Source organism: Ziziphus jujuba, chromosome 6 (assembly GCF_031755915.1).
Source record: "Ziziphus jujuba cultivar Dongzao chromosome 6, ASM3175591v1".
NCBI classification, from domain to species: Eukaryota; Viridiplantae; Streptophyta; class Magnoliopsida; order Rosales; family Rhamnaceae; genus Ziziphus; species Ziziphus jujuba.
This window is the reverse complement of record NC_083384.1, coordinates 27,196,784-27,218,286: the sequence shown is the minus strand read 5'-3', so window position 1 is coordinate 27,218,286 and position 21,503 is coordinate 27,196,784. Positions and strand designations below refer to the sequence as shown.

The following is a 21,503-nucleotide window of genomic DNA, read 5'->3' as shown; positions in this document are numbered from 1 at the left end:
TACTTTGCTTGCTTAAAATTAAAAAAAGAAAATAAAAATAAATTTTGATTTGAGGATGCCCTTGTATGGTTATTATGGTAAGAAAGTATTAACTAAAGCAAGTTTGGCCAGGTGACAAACTAACAAAATGGGTGCCAATTAGAATAATCCACGTAAGTGCATGAAGACTATCCTTGACTATTGTCAAACATTCAAAGAAGGTCCTTTAGTAAGTCAACCCATTTCATCTTTCCTGTTAGATGGCAGAACTAACCTTCAGTTTCTCACGTGTCTAATTTCCATTGGTTGAAACTGTCATTGACCATGCTGGTCTCATCTCTCTGAATTGAACTTCCCTAAGGACAATCTGAGTTGTCTTTTGCCGTTAAAAATGGCAAGGAGTTTTCGGTAATTTCAAGGCCTGGCTTTATTTATATGAGTGGAACTGTTTTGCATTTTTCAGTCACTTAAGCTCTTTTCAAAAATCTATAAACCAAAAAACACAACCAAAGAACACATTCAACAGCAGGTAAAACTCATTGCTGCTTAAGGGTATTCATTCTTTTCTCTTTGTTAATTTTCTTTCATTTTCTCTAAACCATCTACTAGAATTTTCTCACTGGAGTGAGAATTTTCTTTCTTTTTGGGTTAGCGCCACATAAAAGGTGGTTCAAATTTTTATGCCACGAAGTTGTTTTGTTCATCTTTTCTTAGTGTTTTGTAGGTGGGTTTTGCCTTGTAATGTAAAAATTCAAGCTCAAAGTATGCAACTTGAATCAAAAGCAAAGGAAAACTTTTGCTGATAATCGTGTCAAAGCCACAAATTTTAGCTACTTTGATGCTAAAAAATTCCTGGTTTCTAGTTTTTGAAGAGTGAGACTAGTAAAAACTTTTCATTTTGGATTAATTCTGCTAGAATTTCTTTACCATAGAGCAATTGTTTGAAGAATTACTGGATTTATTATAAAAAATTTTAAAATTTTCCTTTGGTAAAGTATACACTTACAAATGAGTTTGAAGCAAAATCAATATGCAAGCATGAAAAGGAAGAATTGAAGCCATCTGAATTTTGAGGTTGCATGCTAGCTCTTTTGGTGAAAAATCATGAAAATAAACATCTTCTCTTAAAAAATTCGGATTTACATTGATCTGAAGTCAAGGATTGATTTTCTTGGATAGTAGGAAGACAAACATGTAGATTGAAATTGTTCAACATGGTTCTGATGTGCAGGGAAAGTTTTTCACTTGGATTTTAGTTCTCTCTAGCACTATTTAGTTAAATATCATAAATGTTTGAAGTGAAAATGAATCATTTTATGTTTGACTGGCTCTGATGAATCCTCAGATCCAGAGGAACACAGTTCAAATGCTAATTATCTGGAGTTACTTCTTCAAATAGCAATAATAAGCAATTTTAATCAGGGATCTTATTCACATATGGATTTCATTAGTCCTGAGTTTAAAAAGGTTGGTTTGTTGGTTCATGCAAGAGATCATTGGTGATCTTGATTCTTGATTTCATAAAAGAAGAAAGTGCAAAGATTCTCTAACAGAAATTTTTTGGAAGTTTGTTGTTTTTTTTATATTTGTATGTACGTACATATGTATTCTTTATTCATAAGATTGCATAGTCAAATATTCTTGATTCGTATATGCCTTTCTGCATATCTTCGTATATTCTATATTATTTGTCGTATCTATGGTAACGTGTTGTTAAAGATGTTGTCATTTATGAAATTCTTTTCTTTCTATATTGTGTATAGAACTTTCGCAAAGCTTCGCTTATAATTATGGCATGTTCTAAATGTTTTGTGATAGATCAAAGACTGTAATATGGTTTTAATTCCTGTCATTTAAGGCTTAACCATTTCTTTAACCATGTACATTTTTATTATGTTGTCTTTGTTTCCTTCCTAAGGGAAATCATCTTCTTGACACTTGATATGAAAACACAATTTCATATTATGGTAAGTAGCTTAAAGAGAAGTATATATAATGTGCAGTGTGGCTTTAGTATTCTGACTTGCTAAACTTATAATTTCTGATTGTTAAGAAATAATGTATCTAAATTTTTTTGTATTTTTTGTTTTGGAAGTACTCGTCGTCACATGCTTGCTGCATAAACAATTTAATAGCCACCAAATGAGAGTGCTTGATTTGGTATTGAAAGATCTTCCAGTTCATCTTGTTCATATAGTTACTTGTAGAGAATATAGGCATAGTTAATTGTAGAGAATAGAGTTATAGTTATTTGTAGAAAATATCACTATTCTACATGTATAGGCATCATTAGCAGAACTGTGCTCCAATGAAGACAAAGTCAATACAGAGTTTCTTCGTAAGTTACAGTCCTAAGTTCTAGAACTACTAAACCATCTGAAAAATCGCATACATTTTCTCAACGTTATTTTCGGTTTAACAATTATAAGCATATTGAACAGAATGCTTATACTGTGGATTTCTCTGCCACGCTGGAACTATTGCTTCTTCAAATGTAGCATGGTATAACAAGACCAGACAGGACTTTGTTGCCTAGTTTGGTTTAGAGGTCACGATAGGAAGTTTATCCATACATAAGTGAACATGTGACAGAAGCAACATGTTCCACGCGGTGCTTGAAACAAAAGAGCCATTGAAATGTCTTGGACATTTATGAATATAGAAAAGTTACATATTTTTTTTGTGCTTCCAAACGATCTACATAAGTCTTACATTGTTACGTTGTTATTCTACAACCCTATATCTTTCTTTTTCTTTCACTCCTCCATAAAAGAAGCAGCATCAGCATCAGCATCAATGTATTTTCATTTAACAACAAAGAGCAAGATTTTAGTCCATCTGGTATCTAAGCACACATTTCTTCATAGGAACCATCAGTGAAGCCGGATGATAACCTATTTTCTTTGCATTTGATCTCTCACTTTTGTGTCATTTGCTACTGCATTACTAGTCCTGTTTGACTGCTTCCATGTATTATATGATGGCATTATTGCTATTACAGAATGATATTTAATGATAATTCCTTATGTGGAGATCTTTTTTAAAACTAGTTTTCTTAAGTAATTTATTATCTACTTCTTTGCATGCTGTCAAACTCTATTTACCTTATCATGTCGATGGAGAGTTTTGTTTTAGCGGTCATTTGATTTTAGAATGCCTCTTCGTGAGTTATTATTATTTTTTAGGTTAATTATATTATGTTAAGGCAACATAATGTGATTATATCATGTTTTTTTTTTTTTGCTTAAAACGTGATTATATCATGTTAAGGCAGTATGACTTAATTTTACTTTCTTATGCTTTAGACTTTTTTGCTTCAAAAATATGAACTTTCTGTTTACTCAGACACTCTTTGATGTTCAAAATGCATATTCATTCTAGATTCTCCATAGTTCTAACTGATCATAATGTGACTATGAGTTGGGAACTATACACTCATGCATGTTAGAATTACCGAAAAATTCCATTTTAGGAAAAGATACACTAGGGAGTTTTTAAAACAGAAGCCTAAGCTGAAATAATAATATTAGCAGAGAAACATTCTTTGTTTGGAATCAGGTTTTGTTTTTGTTGTCGTGCTGCATATGCAAGGAAGATTGCACTTCTAACTTCAGCTTGTTATTTATTATGCAGATAACTCCAATATCTTTTACTGTATTATTTGTTCTATAATTTTCCATTTATGAAAATTTGAATCCAAACTAACATTAAAACAAACTTGTGATAAGAAATAGACTTAGTTCTCTCTATCTTGATTACCAATCAAAATATTTAGTAATAGTATTGTGGCCAGAAATGGTTACTACTTAGTTCTCTCTATCTTGATTATCAATCAAAATATTTAGTAATAGTATTGTGGCCTGAAATGGTTACTCAGATTCAAATTTAGATTTTATTTTTCTTTACACAAGACCTGAATGCCTTTCCTTAAAGCTTGTTGTTCTAAACATTTCATCTTTGAAATCTGGCCATTCTACAATGCAAATCCATTTGAACTGATAAATCCCTCAACCGGTCAGCTATTCTTCTTGGTGCTCTACAACTGTCATTCATGTTGTTTCAGTGAATGATCATAAAGCTGAAATGTAACACTAGAAGTGAATTTGTATTTTCCCATTACATTGTCAAATTATAACACACAGTAACAATGGCATAGTTGATGAAAATGTTAAAAGAGGACATGTGATCATTAGGATTGCAAGTTGGATTCTTAATGGTGTGAAACATGATACTTTCTGCTCGCTATCTTTCTATTTTTCTCCTAAGTAATAGAACTACTAAACCATCTGAAAAATATCATACATTTTCCCAAATTCATTCCTAGTTTAACAATTATAAGCATGTGAAACAGAATGCTTATGCTGTGAATTTCCTTGACACCGCTCTGGAACCATGGTTTCTTCATATGTAGCATGGTGTCAAGACCAGGCAGGACTTTGTCACCTAGTTTGGATTATAAGATTATAAGTCCCATAGGAAGTTTATCCATACATAAGCTAACATCTGATAGAATTGACATGTTCCACATGGTGTCTTGGATATTTATGAATATAGAACAGTTCCATATTATTTTCATACTTTCAAACTATCTACATGAGCATTACATTGGTTACCTAGTTCTTCTATGCTCCTGTATCTTTTTTTCTTTTTCTTTTTCACTCCACCATCTTAGCAAATAAGCAGCACCTGCATCAAAATATTTTTATTTAGTAACGACAGTGGCATGATTTTAGTCCATGTGGTATCCAAGTACACATTGTTTCACAGGAACCATCAACGAAGCCAAATGATAACCTAAGTTAATTGCATTGGTCTCTCAGTTCTTTGTCATTTGCCTACTGCATTTCTGATGCTGTTGGACAATTTCCATGTACTGTATAGTGACATTATTGTTATTACAGAACGATAGTTAATGCTAATTCCTTATGTGGAGATCTTTATTTGAAACTAGTTTTCAGTCTTGATATGAGAAATCTTCTTGACTAATTTATTATCTAATTCTTTACATGAGTCAAATCTATTACTTTATGATATCAATGGTGAATTTAGTTTGAGCACTTGTTTGGTTCCACAACCTCTTGATAAGTTTTTGTAGGTTAAAATTATGACATAATTTTACTGTCTCATGCCTTACTCTTTATTGCTTGAAAAGTATGAACTTTCTGTTTACTGAGACTTTCTTTGATGTTCAAAATGCTTATTCATTCTTCATTCTCTGTAGTTCTAACTGACCTTGATGTGACTATTACTTGCACACTATCCATTCATTCATGTTAGAATCACAGAAAAAATCCCATTTCAGGAGAAAATGCATTTGGGAGTTTTTTAAACAGAAGCTTAGGCTAAAATTGGAAAAAACTGTGTGGTTCTTTGTTTTCATTTACATAGCTTTGACATGTTATGATGTTTCTATAAGTGCTGATATTAGCAGAAACATTCTTTGTTTGGAACCAGATTTTGTTTTTGTCGTCATGCTGCATGTGCATGAATACTTTAGCTTCTTATCTGCAGATAAACTCCAATATCTTTTATTGTATTCTTTGTTCTATATTTTTCCATTTACGAAATTTGATTCCAAACTAACATTAAAGACTAAACTTGAGATAAGAAACATACTTAAATGATCTTAAGTTTTATACTATCTTGATTGTCTATCAAAATATTTAGTAATATAATGTAGCATGAAATGGTTATCCAGTTTTAAATTTAAAGTTTGTTTTTCTGTTCACAAGACCTGAATGCCTTTCTTACTTGTTGTTGTAACTGTATTGCACTTCCATTCAAACTGATAAATCCCTCAACCAGTCTGCTATTCTTCTTGGTGCTCTGCAATTGTCTGTCACATTGTTTCATGAATGATCAAAAAGATGAAATCCAACATTAGAAAGTGAATTAGCGTTCTCCCTTTACATCATCAAATCATAACCCACATCAATAATGGCATAGTTGATGAATATGTTAAAGAAGGCATGTAACCATTAGGATGTACATAGCTATTAGTCTGGCAGACTCTGGCTGCTTTCATATATTTTAGTTGTTTGTTCATCTGGAAATTAGTAGGTAGGTAACAATGCGAGAAAAGAACAATAAGTAAGGAACAGGTGCACCTTTCAGTAGAAACTCAGTGGAAGGAACCTAAAGCTTATAAATTTTGCTTATTGAGTCAGAAGAATATTATTGTGATATTTTTTGCAGAATCATTTATGCGCTTAATCTTAGGTTCAGTCTAATTTGTAGCATTTGCAAGTTAGATTCTTAATGGTTCAAAACATTGTAATTTCTGCTCAATATGTTTTACTTTCTGCACGTTGTAGGAACTATCTGTTGTCAACCATGAAGGGAAAAACCTCGAAAGCTGGGTCATGGAATGATGTTCCACATGATATCCTGGTTAAGATATTTATGACTCTGAACATTATGGACCTGATTACTAGTGTTTCTCGTGTATGTAGCTCATGGCGCCGAGCATCTTGTGACCCAGCTCTCTGGGAGAAGCTTGATCTGAGCACAATGAAGTCTAGCTCAGTTAATATTCCCCGAGAACCATATGCATGGTCTGACAAGGAGTCAGGTGACAAACTATTGCTGATCATGAAGAATGCTATGAGTCTCGGTGGTGGACATGCAGTATGCTTGATTCTCCATTTCTATGCATTCTTAAGGAATGAGCACTTACTTTGTGCAGCTGAAAGGTACTCACTTTTCCCTTCTTAAAGTTTACCAAACAAGGTTAACTTTCAAGGAAAAATTTACCATTCTATTCAATCTTATTCAGGGACTAACATTGAGAAAACCTATTTGCAGGAGTCCTAAACTCAAAAAACTTGCTCTACCTGCTTGGAATCAATTAAATGTCGATGCATTTGAAGAGGCGGTGAAACATTGGAAAGCTCTTGAAACTTTGACTGTGCCATGTGTTTATTCTCCTGTTAACATCCTCAGGGCAATTGGTACTCACTGCAAAAACTTCTCAAGGCTCAAAATTATGTGCCCTTTTGACTTGGAGTTTGCAAATGCAATTATCACCTATATCCCAAAGCTTAAGGTCTTGAGTCTTAGATGTGCAATGGTGTACAAGGATGCTCTTTCATGCATCATGAATGCCTTGCACCATTTGGAGGTCCTGAACTTAAACCATTGCCTCCTTGTTGATGATGCTCAATACGAAGGCTTCGTTGTTGTCTACCGTGAACATGAGCAGGAAATCATTGAAAAAGGCTCACGGTTCAAAACCTTCCTTTTTTGTAACCAGGCAACTTGTGCTATGTGCCAGCATACATTTGATGATGAGGGTATTCTGAGGTGGTATGAATATGATGAGATACTTTGGCGGACGGATGAGGTAAGTTCTCTTGCTCTTTGACATGGATCAAAAAGAACAACATGTTTGGACCACCATGTTTCATCTGAACCTGGTTTGGTACCAAGGATGTGTCATGAATAAATTGACTTTCGTGAACAAAATCTTTCCTTGCTGCAGCTATGACTGCATAATACAAGCTTCCTTTAAAGGCCTTGCTTGTTTCTACTGAAAGCTAAAGAATAAATACATGGTGATAATCTATGTTTGAAAATTTTGATGTGTGTGCTTTTTGTAACAATGAAATATGTTCATGTCATATCAGCATTCACATTTTTTTTGGCGCCAGACAGATATGCAATTTTCTTCTTACATTGTCCCAATTCTTATCACCTTCATTGATTCAAAACGAGCTATGCTATTTGACAAAAATTTTCTAATCAAATTAGTAATCACAAGGCTTAATTTTGACAATGCTTCCCCCATTAATTCCTTTTTAACAAAGCTTCCCCCTTTATTTCGTTAATAGAAAATTTTGTAGACTGATCTTTTTAATTTTTATGACTTTGACATTGAATAGATCAGGAAAGCAAAAGAAAACTATGGCCATTCATTTCCCATATTCTATTTTTCCTGTGCTTTTCCTGTTTGCTAGTGTTTCCTTTTCTTGGTGATAGATTCTCTTCCTACAGGAAACAGATTATTCTGTTTTCCCTTGTCGGATCTAGAATTTTAGTATGACCTAGAATTTATAGGATAAATATTCATGTGCTAAATCATCAACAGGAAGTTTTTAAAAAATTGGTGAATTTTAACTGCAGATAAAGATTATCTCAATTTTTAGCTATAATGGCATCCACATATTTCCACAAATTGGTCATGGATGCCCAAGTTGTCATATTATTAAATTACTGCATCTGACAATAATTTTGTACTCCACTAGTTCAGTTCAATGTACGAAATAGAGTGTTCAAACCAAACTATATATATAAGAGAATTCTACGCATGCAAACCGCATCCAAAACTACGATTTTGATGTGTACAATGTACAACAAAACTAATATTTTTATCCAAAAAATATAGCTTTTGGATGCTTCCGCACCGTAGAAAGATTATATATATATATATATATGTTGTGGCACCATATCACATATATATATATATACATATATATATATATATATATTTTTTTTTTCCATGATATGTAGCATGGTGTTGTACAAAAGTTTAGACACCATGACAAATAAATGGTGTGACTAATATTGTCAAATTATAAATTGAAATAAAAATCATTTTGTTAAAATTGAACATGTATATTTAAACGAAATATGTTTAAACAAAATATGTAAGGATGGACACAAACTGATCCAAACCATTCAAATTAAATAAGTTTAGTTTAGTTATTTTGTTTACGATTGATTTGATTTGATTCGGTTTATACAATTTTTAAGTCGAACTAAGTCGACCATATGTATGGTATATAATTTTTAATATTTTACTATAATTAATTATATTTTTATATTTTTAAATTATTTTGTTAAATATATTAATAATTTTTTAAATTCTAATCATTAAACAATATTATTTTTTTAAAAAAATTAAAAAATGACAAAATATTCAATCCGACGTATCTAGGTCCACATCTAGAAACATGCATCATACAATGCACTCATCAATTTTCAATCAGAACTTTCTTCAAAAAAAAATTTAAAAAAAATGAAGAAATTAAATCAGAACATTGATTTATATTAATATTTTATAATTCTAATATGTACAATATTTACTTAAATATAAAACTTTAAAACATCATAATAATAATAAAAGGGTTAATCTTGTTTAAATAAATTAGGTTTAAATATTTATATTCACATATCATTTGCATTATTATTATTTATTAAAAGCAATTGGAAAGGTTTTTAATGCTCCATGTACAGGCTATAAAGTAATTTAGTTATTTTTTAATTTTAAAATATTAATCGTTTTTTGGGTTTAGTTTACTGATACTGAATTGGTGACTGGACGGTAAACTTTAATAGAATGATTCTGGTGTATTTACAATTTATATCATTCTCCTTTTGTGTTGATATACATTGGACGATTCAAATCGCCAATTGTGCCTTTGAATTTGAGAATTTTTGTATGTATATATATATAAATATATATTTTATATAACAAATTCTCTAATCTACAAGTATTGTCCAGAATTGTACCAGAAAACACCACACCAAAATGTGGATTATAGAATAACCCAACATACAAATATTATTAAAGATGTATGTTTGAAATAGAATGCAGTTTCAAGATTGTTACTGTTTCTAGATCATGACATTATAGAAAAAAATCTTTCATATAAGATCAAAATAGTGGCCCCCAAATAAATCTCCAATTCTCCTTGAAAGATACATTAAGTCTATAAATATAAATATTATATAATAAATCTTTCTTGTAATAGAAGAGAAGGCAGACATTGCTTTCACAACCATGCAGTCAAGAACAATAATACTAGAGCAAAATGGGTTTTCTTTTGTTTAAACAAATTATCAAGTAGGGCAGCTGCTCACCAAACTTTCTGTCGTGGTCATTTGGCAATCAGCATAGGAAGATTTTTCAAGTCTCACTATAAATATATATATATATATACATAAATCCGATCCAAAGAAAACAACTATATATATATAATTGAACGAGTTTTCACAATATTTTCGACCTATATTCTTGATAATTAATAAAGTGATAATTAATAAAGGTTATATATATATATATATATATATTTAAAGACCTCAAAATGAAGGAATTAATGTAAATAATAAAAAAAATGATAATATTTTACTAAAGAGTTGTCAGTCAACCTTTTACATTTAATGTTACTACAGTACATATTAAACAAACCTAGACAAACCCAACAGTCTTAGACCCAATTACCTATTTACTTAGGAATCTAGGTTTAATTGGTCCATTTTGAAAAGGTTATCAAACTCAGTTTCCACCGTCAGAGCCCAAGTCTTCGCAGGCATTAAAGAATGTACCAGTTTGACAACGTAACCGTTGTTGGGCTGCCATTAATATAGTCTATGCAAGCTAATTACACTAATAATTCTATTTGTTTATCAATAAAAAATCCCAAGGTTGCTGTCAAAGTTATTACTTCTTCTTCTTCTTCTTCTTCTTTTATTTTTATTTTATTTTTATTTTTTTTTAATTTTTTATTTATTTTTATTTTTCTTATATCAAGTCAAGGTTATTACTTAAAGAGGTCCCATTTGAAGATTTTATTTAATCACATCATGCTTTGGAATTTATAGACATAATATTTATAATTAAAATGACAGCCAACCTAATCTGTTTAACTTATTTTTCTTACAATATTTACATGGAAAGTTTGTTTATATTTTCTTCTTAAACGAAGATAATATAAGAGAGAGAGAGAAAATATATAATTTTAATATAGTAATTATTTCTTTATATAAATAATTTAGATTTTACAAAGTATTGCAAATTGACTTTTTGTTAAAAACTTAGGCGTAGGATTTTGTTAATGGCTGCCCCAAATAGAGTTGTTATAGAAAGGGTGTGTGGTTTTTTTTTTGATAAAAGGCAATTCATTCCAAAGAAAGAAAAAAAACAAAAAGAGAAAACAAACCTCCTAGATGGGTTTGTGGTTTGTAATCAATTGGAGGAGTACAAGGTATAAACTCTATCTAGTCCCTCATATATATTTCTTATTTGAAATCAAAAGCACTTTTGACCATATTGCTTTCCCACATAAAGATTAAAATATAAAAAAATCACCACACGTTATGGTGAGAACTAAAAACAAATGAAATCACAAAATTTTCTAGTCGGTGCAAGATGATGATGTCTAACAATATAACATATACGTCAGCTTTTGCATGGAATCACTATTTGTCAAAGCACGCCACTCCAAACAAAACTTCTTCCATAATTTTGCATTGGTTTTTCACCTTAAATATTATATTGGCTTAATTTAGTGACAAATTTTCAACTTTAGCATTAATTATTTAGATGAGAAAAAATTTTCACCACCTACCTCATTCATTTTGGTCATTTCATTTAAAAATGTTATTCATCAATATTTGTGATCAATGAAAATTGATGTGACGGAATATATTTACTAATCACAAGATAATAACTATAGTCTATTTGTTTTCCAAAATTCTCACCATTTTCAAGCCTTCCTTACGTGGCGCACAGTAATGTGGTTGAGTCTTTGAATTCTTTACGGTAAAACGAATATTGCTATCAATTTTAAGAGATAGAAAACCTAAGCAGATCTTACTTAGTCAATTGGTTATTAGTGATTGACCAATTAAATTGTTAATCAAAATACTATGCAAAAACACGTGATGCAGAAGACAAATCTTGAGTATTAATAGGCAATGTGGATGCCACTTGTTGGATGCTGCCTCTGAGCACGTGTCATCAAAGGTATCTCTCAAAGTCTCCACCAATAATTATGCCATAACATAATTATCAACAAATGAGGGAGAGCATTTGAGAGATCCAAATAGTTTTTAAAGTCAATGCTCAAAACCCTTCAGAAAAACTCTTCTGCAAATTATCATATTCCCATTTGAGAGAACAAAGAAAAATATGGAAGGACCACTTTAGCCTTTTTCAACTTCTCATCCAATCAGAACTTTTAGATTATAGCAAGAAAGTATATTTTGGTGATAGGAACAATAATCCAACTTGTCTAAGTGCGATAAGTTATTCATAGTTGAATATTCAAAATTATTCTGACACTATATTGTTATATAGTATTATATATTATTTAGTTTATATATATGTTGCACCTTATTATTGGCTATAGTATACACGATGTGGTAAACTATTGTATATATAAGTTTTTCCTTTATCTCTTTTTTTTTTTTTTTTTTTTTTTTTTTGGTTTGGAATATACAAGGTAAATGTATAAAAATGGATATTGAAAAGTGAGAAGTTAAAAGTTGAGAGAGAGGTTGGACAATTTGGGTAGATTAAAATGACATTCTTGCAAATTTCAAAGCAAGAGTTGGTCAATTCTGCCATTCTGTATAAACAATTGGTGTAGTTTTGGCTCTTTCTTTGCCCACACACATCCACAGCTTGTCTGATTGCATATATAAAAAGAAAAAATAGACTTCAAGACCTCCTTACTAGCATTTGACAAACAAACTCAAAAGACCAAAATAGAAAAACAAACACAGCCTTTGGCTTCCTCTTTTCTTTCTCATCATCAAAGAACCATGGAAGGAGGAATTCAAAATCCAAGGTTTCAATTCGCGGTGTTGATGATCATACTCATGGTCACACAGCTCTCAACATGTCGTCACCTCCACAGAATTACCAGTGAAGAAACCAACAAAGCTGCAGACAGAGATGAATTCTACAACCGGTTTTCATGGCATTCATCAGCACAAGCTCCATATGGATCAAGAAACTACGAGATGGAACCGATACACGGTGTTTCTCTACGAACTGTTCCAGATGGACCAAATCCTCTTCACAACTGATCTCTGCAGCCTTGCCTTGTTTCCAAACTCAGTTCCATGTGAATTTTGTCATACAGAGAAGTTTTGCAGTTTCTAGTTTTTAATTCTGTAAATCATTTTATTTTTCTTTATATATAGATATGTAAGATACAGATATAGTACTGATAATTGAATTCTAAGTCTTTGTTTATTCATTAAGTTTTGAAAACACTGTAATGTTTCTTGACTATCATCATCAACCACACTCATCATCTTTGAAGTTGTTCATGTAGATTATCAGAAACTTATATATATATTTTTTTCCAATTTTTTTTTATTTTTTTAATTTTTTTTTAATTTTTAATTTTTTAGTAATTTTCCTAACAAGGCTATTACTATTATGATTAGATAAAAATATATTTCTTCCTAAACAACTGAAGGGAAAAAAGATTCAAAGTACAGTAGGTGTCCAATTAGAAGAAGTAAGAGGCTATTAGAGAAAAAAGTGATAATTTTTACATAAGAAAGTCAAATGGAAGTACATCATAAATCGCCAACTAACTTTGGCTTTATTATTTTATTACAGAAACCAGATGAAGTTTTATATTTTTGGCTCTTTTGGAGTATATAAAATAGTTAAAATACATAAAAGATAAAAAATTAAAAAATAAAAATGGTATTTTTATATGATTTTTTAATTGTATGTGTTCTAGTTTTTTCTCTATCAAAGAGTCAAGCCGGCAACTTCCTTGCTAGAAAACAACAAAGGAAAGAAAGTAAACGGTTTCACTAAATGTCTAGTGCCATTTATTGTAATATATTTATTTAGGAATCCACAGAGAAAATACTAGCAACCAGCAAACCAATGCAGTGTGGAAGTTTGTCAGACTGACATGTGTATATTTATACAGATCATAATGATCACTCTATCAAATCCCAAATGGAAATATTTAATTTTCCTTCTGCCAAAAGAAAACAGAAGAAAATGGAAGAAAATTTAATAAGGAAAAGAAACATATAGTAATGAATATTACACTCTCTTTTCTCTAAATGATCATGATCTCCGAGAGAGAATCAGACTGATTGGATTGCTTGAATATCATCAGAGAGCTTCCCTGCATGGAATTGTTAAAGGAATGGCTGTTTATGATTCAGACAATAAAAAACAGTGAGGTTGTTCATTATTTTCAGATCTAGAAAAGGAAATGTGCTATCAAATTGAATGAGTCATATGCAACAGAAACTTAAAACAGTGTAGGCTGTTTGGCTTTAGCTATCTCAATAATGAAAAGGTTAACAAAGAAAAAGGTCTTTAATAGCTCCTGAAACAGACAGCATAAGACAGAGAAACTCACTATGTCCATGCTTGATCTTAATACTAGAAGAAACTGAGCAAAAATGTCCGTTGAAAAGCCTGCAAAGATATACAATATGTACAAAGTTTTAAGAAAGATTTTTTTTTTTTTTTTGATTATATGTAATGGATGAAAAAAGGAAAAAGAAAACATACCGGAAAAGGCTGTTTTCTACATGATCTCAGTGCCAACTGGATCCACAGAATAATATACAGAGAGTATTTTCTGAGTGATTGGCTGAAACTTAGATTTCCATATCTGTTTTCAAAAAAGAGAAGGAAAAAAAACCATGTCATAATGAAAGATGATTCAAATTCTCTCTCATAAATCTCTACATATGCTGATGCAACACAAGCCTTTGAATGGGAAGTCACTTCAAAATATCATTTTGTATCCAAGACACAGTCAAAATCCTAAAGTTCCAGAAGTTCATTATATGTCCAAATGTTAGTTGAGAGAAAACAGATCAAATTCCCAAGAACTGTGAAAAAACTGCCTTTTCAGAACCATACTAAAATGAGATCAGAAATTGATATATTCTCTGATGAGATGGGAACACTTTAAATTCCTTCCTTCAGACATTTTTATCATGTCATTAAAAGATTTTTAGCAATTCGCAACAATCTGTGACTGTGAAGACATCGAAATGCTAGTTCGTACCAACAAAGTTGGCCAAAGATTAATCTTAAATACATTATCTGGAATGGTATATTGGTTGCTTACATCTTTGTATTCGGAGCTGCTCATAAATATCTCGAAAGCTTTGACTGCATAATGCACCAGAAAATAATGGTCATAAACATGAAATTGTCAATAATCACATATAATTAGGTAATGGAAAAGATAGCTCACATACAAGATCGAAATCGTGTCACTACTCCATGAGTGTACTCCTCACTGCTGACATTAAAATTCCTACCTGACAACCAATATTGATATGAAATTACACGTAAATGAAAGCATACCGATTATATATTAGGAAAAAGTAAAATAATATATTTTGACAAGTGAGATGCTAATAGCATCTGTTTTATGGTTCAACAGCCTTCTCAATTGGTTTCTCAGGAATGGAAAATGAGAATCACTGACCAATACAGCAATAAATGAGTTTTATAGCTAAAATTAACAAACCTTGAGTAGATTGAACAATTAAGGATGGAAATCCCACCATCACTCTTTCAAGTGAAGCCAATGCATCTTCTATAGATCCAATTGCTTTATCAGCAAATGAAATCAGAAGCACAAATTCCACACCATAGTTGAATTCCTGTCTCCAAGAGTGATTTAATCTTCTTCAGAAACTTCAGAAAGCAAATTTATTTCACCAAACAAAATCAAAATTTACGAAGGAGTTTGATTCCAACCTCTCCCTTACGAAATATAGGAAGCATATCATCTTCTACTTCAGATTCATAATCCACATTTAGGAATCCCTGACAATAAAAAACTTAATTTTAGTCCAACAAGCTCACAAATATTAAGCTATATAGATGCAATAGAATAAATAAAGCAGGGAAGCCAAAATCTTAAGGAACAGAGTAATCGGTGTTTACATGTCAGAGCATACATGGCAGTAAGGAAATACATGCTCCTTGAGAACTCTCAAGTAAAAAGGTTTATCATAAAACTTCTCAAGTTCTTCCTTTTTCTGGAAACGCATGTAAACAGCATGCGTAAAATTGTCGAGATTCTCGTTAGAGATACGCCCTGCATGTTCGATTAAGATAAGATTTATCACAAAAGTATATATAGAGAGACACAAGTATAACTATATGGTAAATTAATAGTACAACTACAAAATTGAAACAATGTTTATGGGGTTGGTAATCTTCAGAATGCACACCAGAGCTGTTCTAGAGATTGGTTTAATTAACCAACTACTTTGTTTTTAAACACTAGGCACTTGTTTTGGAATACTCAGAAGCTCACCTAATGATACTGAAAGAACTCCAGCCATTTGATACTGAGTTGTATACAGATAATCAAGCATATCATTTTCTTCCTCATCAGATAAATCTGCTTTGGCTTTAAGCAAACAAATATGCTCCACAATTTTTCTGTATGAGTTTGAAATAATCAAATCCATAACCATAGTTATAAAGGTACTAACCTTGAACAATGGATTTGCTCATCTTGATATGCAATGAATATGATGAACAATAGGAAAGTATCAAATGAAACAAACAAGATAGTGATAAAACAGGATGACCTTTTAAGTTTAGTGTGTTGCTTTTGAAAATGAAAGAAGAATTACAAATAGCTATGAACAAGTTTGAAGTATGAAACTATTGGAATTCCCACTCGTTAGAAGTTCATTCAAAAGTTTCCCCTCTCAAAAATACTAGTCTTGGAACCAATAAGAAAACAAAACAACTAATAAGAGATTTGCAAACCTTTTCTTTTGCTCATTAAAGCTCGAGCTCTGCCTTTCAGAAGAGGCTGAAACTGTCGTTCCCAAACCTAATCTTTGACCCGACCGCATGTTAAGAACTCCATTGAACCCAGAAACTGAAAAACATAAAGAAGAGAAGAAAAAAGTCAAAACTAAAAATATGGAAATGCCCTGCTTGGTTGCCGAGTAAATATAGGAATGCAAAAGGAAAATAAAAGTCATATGAAAAGGGTTATCTTGATTACCATTAAAAGGAAGACGGTGGGAGAGCATGGGGTTTTGGAAGCTAAGATGGGTAAGATGAATGGGAGAGGATGTGGAGCAATGAGCTTGAATAAGCATTATTCTTCTGGTGGTAGTGGTGGTAAATGGTGATTTAGGATGAAAATCTGTAGTGCTCTGTTTTCTTAGTCTCTTTCCACTTTTTTTATTTTCCTGATGATTCGTTTGAGTGTGTTTCTGTTCGATTTTGATATCTATAATCAATATAGTAGGTAAAGATATCTTCCATAAACAAAATGGGTGGACAAGGAAAAACGACCCTTTAAATAGAACGTTAAAAATGGCGCCTAATTTACACCAAATTACCAAACCACCCTCTAAAATTTTATGTCTTTCCATTTCCATCACCTTTCAATTTCAAAATCTAACAAGTGAATTTAAAAAATTTTAAAAAAAATATAAAATTATTTCTTTCTTTTTTTTTCATTGAAGAAGAAATTTGTTTATTTCTTCAGGTACAAAATGTTTCTCTTTTAAGCTCATCTTCTAATATGATTTTGCACACAACCAAAACCAAAAAATAAAATAAAATCTCAAAAAACATTGTATTACTGAAGCTCTGTGATTGAGAGACAATCTCAAAGGAGTCGTACCAAAATGGTTTTCCATTAGATACTGTTACAAAAATACAATTAAACACAAATGGCTGCAAAGTGCTACTCCATGAAATCAATTTCAACTGGTAAATTGTACTTTCCTATCTACACAATCCATCATGCTTTGTGAGAATGCCGGATCAGCCAACAGATGAGAATCCGTGCTTTATGAGTCCAATGACAGCTTGAACTGACTTCATGAATCAGGACCCATTTAGCTTCTGGAAAAGCTCCGGAAGATGTGCATTGGTTAGCTTGGTCCTCTTGCTTATCTCATGCTTCTTCTTCTTGGTTTTTGGCTTGGAGGAAATGCCTTGAACCTGTGCCATGGCTCTCCTCTTTGCTGTGTTGGTGGCAGGCTTCTGACCATTCTTTTGGAGATCCTTCTCAATGTCCAGCATATCACGGGGTAATTCAATTCCACGAAATAGCTGTTTAAGGTCATCATCAACCTTAATTGGAACCTTTGGGTCGTTTGGGTAAGCAATATCCTCTTGGGAATCGAAGTTCGAAAGAAGCCAAATATGACCCGTTGCCTTCAAATTCTAGAAAAGGGATGATTTCTTAAGATTCCAATGTAATACCAACAAGTAATCTGAAATACATTTGAATTATATACACCATCCCTGCTGCTACCTTGTTTTAGATCCAATTCACACAACTACCCCTCACAAGATAACTTCAAAGACAAAACAAACAGCAGGAGAGAGGGAAAGAAGCTATGAGCAAAAACCAGATCAATAGCAAGACCTTAACCCAGACTAATGACCCCCAAAAGATGTTGCTAGTTTTCTGCTCAGATCAGCTTTTACAACAACCAACATAATCATATGAACAATAGAATATTCTGATACTTCAATCATTACTTTAAAATGCTAGGATACCCATTAGAGTTGACACGGCAAAATTCTCTCACATTCACTAACAGTAAGAATACTGACTATAAAAATAGATGCGCACATACTACTCAAATCACCATGGACAGGTCCACCACTTGGGGTTGCAAGGGTACACTAACCTCTACCCTTCCAACCCTTCCTTTTTTACGAAAAACAGAAAGTAAGAATTCTGATGATCACAAGTCTGACTCCATAGACATCATAAATACAGAGTTATTTAACACCTACACATGCCTTAGGAAAGGAGTTTCACACTTCTTATTTATTTATTTATTTTTTTGTCCCAACATGCCAACACTATTTGGAAGGGAGAATCAAATCAATGAAAAAAAAAGGCCTGATCAGTTGGTTTTTCAGTTCGATATGAAACTTTTCCTCAGGAATTTTTCTATGAAAGGATGGCAGAAACTCTAAGATTCCTAAACACAACATGAAGTGCTACCATGAGCTTAAATATGATGGTCGCATATTTTTCACATCTAACAGAAGAAATAGCCAAAAATTCAACATACCTGCAAGTCTTCTGCCACAGTTGGGTATGCATCCTTGAGATCAATAACAGCAATACCCTCTGGAAATTTCCTTATTAAGTAAAGAAGCTGATTTTTGTCCTTAATATCATGCTTGGACTACAAATCAAATATAAGTCAAACTATCATCCTCCTTGAAAGTGATTAATATAACGTTTACCAAAATTTGAAAGCTACATCAAAATATGTGCCACTCTATTGAGGCATTGAATTGACAAGATCAATAAAAACCTTGTAAGAAAAGCGCTTCCCATCATAGTGAACTTTTGGATTATTCCTTAGACTGTCAAACACAGCTTTGTTTGCATTCGCATCCACATAACATGCTTCATTTATTTGCTCTGGTGTAAAGGCTTGCCTTGTCTGCAAACACATGGAACATGACAAGTAATTAAATGGTTTATGCTTCTAAACTAGTCCTACCTAGCCAAGCATACCTCTTATAGACCTAAAAACGGCGATTGGAGAGGGGGGCGGGGGAAAAGAAGCAATAAAAAAATAAAATAAAAATATGATGGGTGGAGAGGAAACAGAAAACCAACAACTCGGACTGAAAGGGAATATTTGTCATCGACCACTTGTAGATATTTTTGCAAGATGAAAGTTGATCTTATTAAACGAAACCAACTTAAAATTGATAAATCAAACACTTTACACTTCATTAGCATTCAAGCCCAATTTTCGTTGACTATTCAATAGTTCCACAACGCAATTTCATTCTACTTCTTAAAGCTAAAAGATAGTATCTAAACTAATAAGAAAAAATCATATTGACTTTTTGTCCAGATCGATTTTCTAGGTTTAATAGGAATATAATTCTAAACTAACCTTCAACTATCTTACAATACAGCACAATTTTTCCTCCCTGTTTTCTTGCACCTTAAAGACTGGACAAAAGATAAACTTGGTTTCAAAAATCAAGTTATCATGATACCCACAAAATGAACGGTTCAAAAAATTGACTTCCAGAATTGGACACACGATTTGAATCATCGCAACCCATCAAAATTACACATAGAACTGCATATAAAAAAATAAAAAAAATAAAAAAAGAGGGAAATTTGGGTTTGAACCTCCAACAGCAGGTCAATAACTCGCTTGATCTGAGCTCCGACTGGGGATTTCCTAATGCTGTTAATGTGCTGGAGTCTGTCTGTATCATTAGAAAACTTGATAGCAGGAGCCGGAGGCCTGTTTGGTGCTATAAGCACTGCTGATTTCTGAACAGGTTTAGCCTTAGAAGATGCAATACTGGTAAGAGTTGACTGGCATTTCTCTTGCTGCTTCTGGAACTTATGTAATTGATCTTGCAAAGCCATCTGGAAAAAAGCAGATTTCTACCGAATACTCAGAATTCATTAAACCTACCAAGAGAAAATAAAATATATACTCAAAAAATATAAACCCAAAAAAAAAAAAAAAAATCCATCCTTTTGTAACCAACAATACAAATCAATCCAGAAAATCACAAATAAAAACCCCATGCCTTTAAGGTTCATAGCATAAATAACTCTCAGGAACAATTAACGTTCATTTATTGATCAATATACAACAAATAACAACAAGAACCCTAACCCACGAATTATGCATTAATTCTCTGCACAATCCAAATCTATGTTCATCCCCAAATTGGGTTTTTTATTTTTTTTTTCATTTTTTTTTTAAATTATTATGTTATTGTATCTGCCTTCAGGAAGTTTCAAGTTACATCAAACCAATATTGCTTTCCCATGAAAAATCTTAAGTTGCTGTTTGGTTTCCGAGTAAAAACCGATTCAGATTTTTTTCAATCTCTTGATTTTCTTTTGTTTGGTTTTTAGGGTTTTCTCACGAAATCAATTAAAAAAAAAAAAAAAAGAACTCACCTTTGCCGATGAAGTCTAGCGAATCCCCCAAATTTGTTGGAATTAAAGAGAAAAAAGATTGGAGTTTTTCTTCAAATCCAAAAAACAATTTAAGAAGAAGAATCGCCGATCGGCAACTACTAGTACTGCTTCAGAGGATTTTTTTTTATTTTTTATTTTTTATTTGTTATTTTTTAGGGGAAAGTTTTATGGCTCGCCAAATGATAGGCGTTATAGACATCTTTGCTTTACAATAATTAATTACCGAATTTGTTTACCAAAAAAAAAAAAAAAAGCTTTTTTATTTATTTTAAAAAAAAAACTTTTTATTACAATTTACTGAGTTGTACGAAGTGCTAATAATTTCTATAATTTTCTAAATAAAAATTGATAAAAAAATAAAAATAAAAAAGTAAACCTAATAAATTTAAAAGTGAAAACAACCTATATATTTCTTAAAAAACCAACAAAATATTTCATTCAAAATTATAAAATTTAATTTATAACTTTGGAAGAAAATTTTTAATCAAAAATAAAATTTATTTTATAATTTAAATAAAGTTTTTTTATTAGACGAATAATAAAAGACTGTTTGGGTGAAATAATATTCATGAAATTACTCAAAAAAAATTGTTTTTATTTATTTAAATAGTGTTTTTTTTTTTTTTTTTTTTTTACGGTCGTTGGAAGCCCAAGACAAGAGTACAGAAGACCCTAAATAATTTTTTAAAAAAATTAAATACTTCAATTTATATGCATATATAATTTTTCTTTTGAAATGGAAAGTGTATTTTTTTAAAGATAAATTTTGACATGAAAAATTACTAGTTAAAATTTTAAAATACTTTTTTTTTT

General features: G+C 31.6%; 3 protein-coding genes across 6 annotated transcripts; 1 reads left to right on the top strand and 2 right to left on the bottom strand.

Moving 5' to 3' along the window:
* Window positions 1-386: 386 nt before the first annotated feature.
* LOC107429948 (F-box/LRR-repeat protein At3g48880) lies at window positions 387-7,553 on the top strand. The gene is made up of 3 exons (XM_016040726.4): window positions 387-508; window positions 6,294-6,671; window positions 6,784-7,553. Exons 2-3 carry the CDS (start codon window positions 6,313-6,315, stop codon window positions 7,340-7,342), a joined length of 918 nt encoding a protein of 305 aa, XP_015896212.1. The 5' UTR covers window positions 387-508; window positions 6,294-6,312; the 3' UTR covers window positions 7,343-7,553.
* A 4,758-nt stretch (window positions 7,554-12,311) lies between these two features.
* Window positions 12,312-17,013, bottom strand: LOC107429939 (uncharacterized). Of its 2 annotated transcripts, XR_001582480.4 has the most exons (11): window positions 16,743-17,012; window positions 16,499-16,613; window positions 16,035-16,162; window positions 15,673-15,812; window positions 15,470-15,538; window positions 15,237-15,372; window positions 14,962-15,024; window positions 14,829-14,872; window positions 14,261-14,363; window positions 14,106-14,164; window positions 12,312-13,865 (listed from the first exon to the last, which is right to left on the bottom strand). XR_001582480.4 is itself a non-coding variant. In XM_016040717.4 (10 exons), the coding sequence occupies exons 1-9, from the start codon at window positions 16,837-16,839 to the stop codon at window positions 14,277-14,279; spliced, it is 879 nt and encodes a 292-aa protein (XP_015896203.3). In that variant the 5' UTR covers window positions 16,840-17,013; the 3' UTR covers window positions 12,312-14,164; window positions 14,261-14,276. The 2 variants fall into 2 exon arrangements, 1 of the variants encoding a protein (XP_015896203.3); XM_016040717.4 differs by having other exon boundaries at window positions 12,312-14,164; window positions 16,743-17,013.
* Window positions 17,014-17,300: 287 nt separating this feature from the next.
* LOC107429959 (uncharacterized) lies at window positions 17,301-20,863 on the bottom strand. 3 transcript variants are annotated; one of them, XM_016040741.4, is made up of 5 exons: window positions 20,670-20,863; window positions 19,878-20,168; window positions 19,036-19,167; window positions 18,787-18,903; window positions 17,301-17,920 (listed from the first exon to the last, which is right to left on the bottom strand). In XM_016040741.4, the coding sequence occupies exons 2-5, from the start codon at window positions 20,121-20,123 to the stop codon at window positions 17,579-17,581; spliced, it is 837 nt and encodes a 278-aa protein (XP_015896227.2). In that variant the 5' UTR covers window positions 20,124-20,168; window positions 20,670-20,863; the 3' UTR covers window positions 17,301-17,578. The 3 variants fall into 3 exon arrangements, with proteins under 3 accessions (XP_015896227.2, XP_015896228.2, XP_015896226.2); XM_016040742.4 differs by having other exon boundaries at window positions 19,878-20,141; XM_016040740.4 differs by having other exon boundaries at window positions 19,878-20,123; window positions 20,670-20,862.
* Window positions 20,864-21,503: the final 640 nt, after the last annotated feature.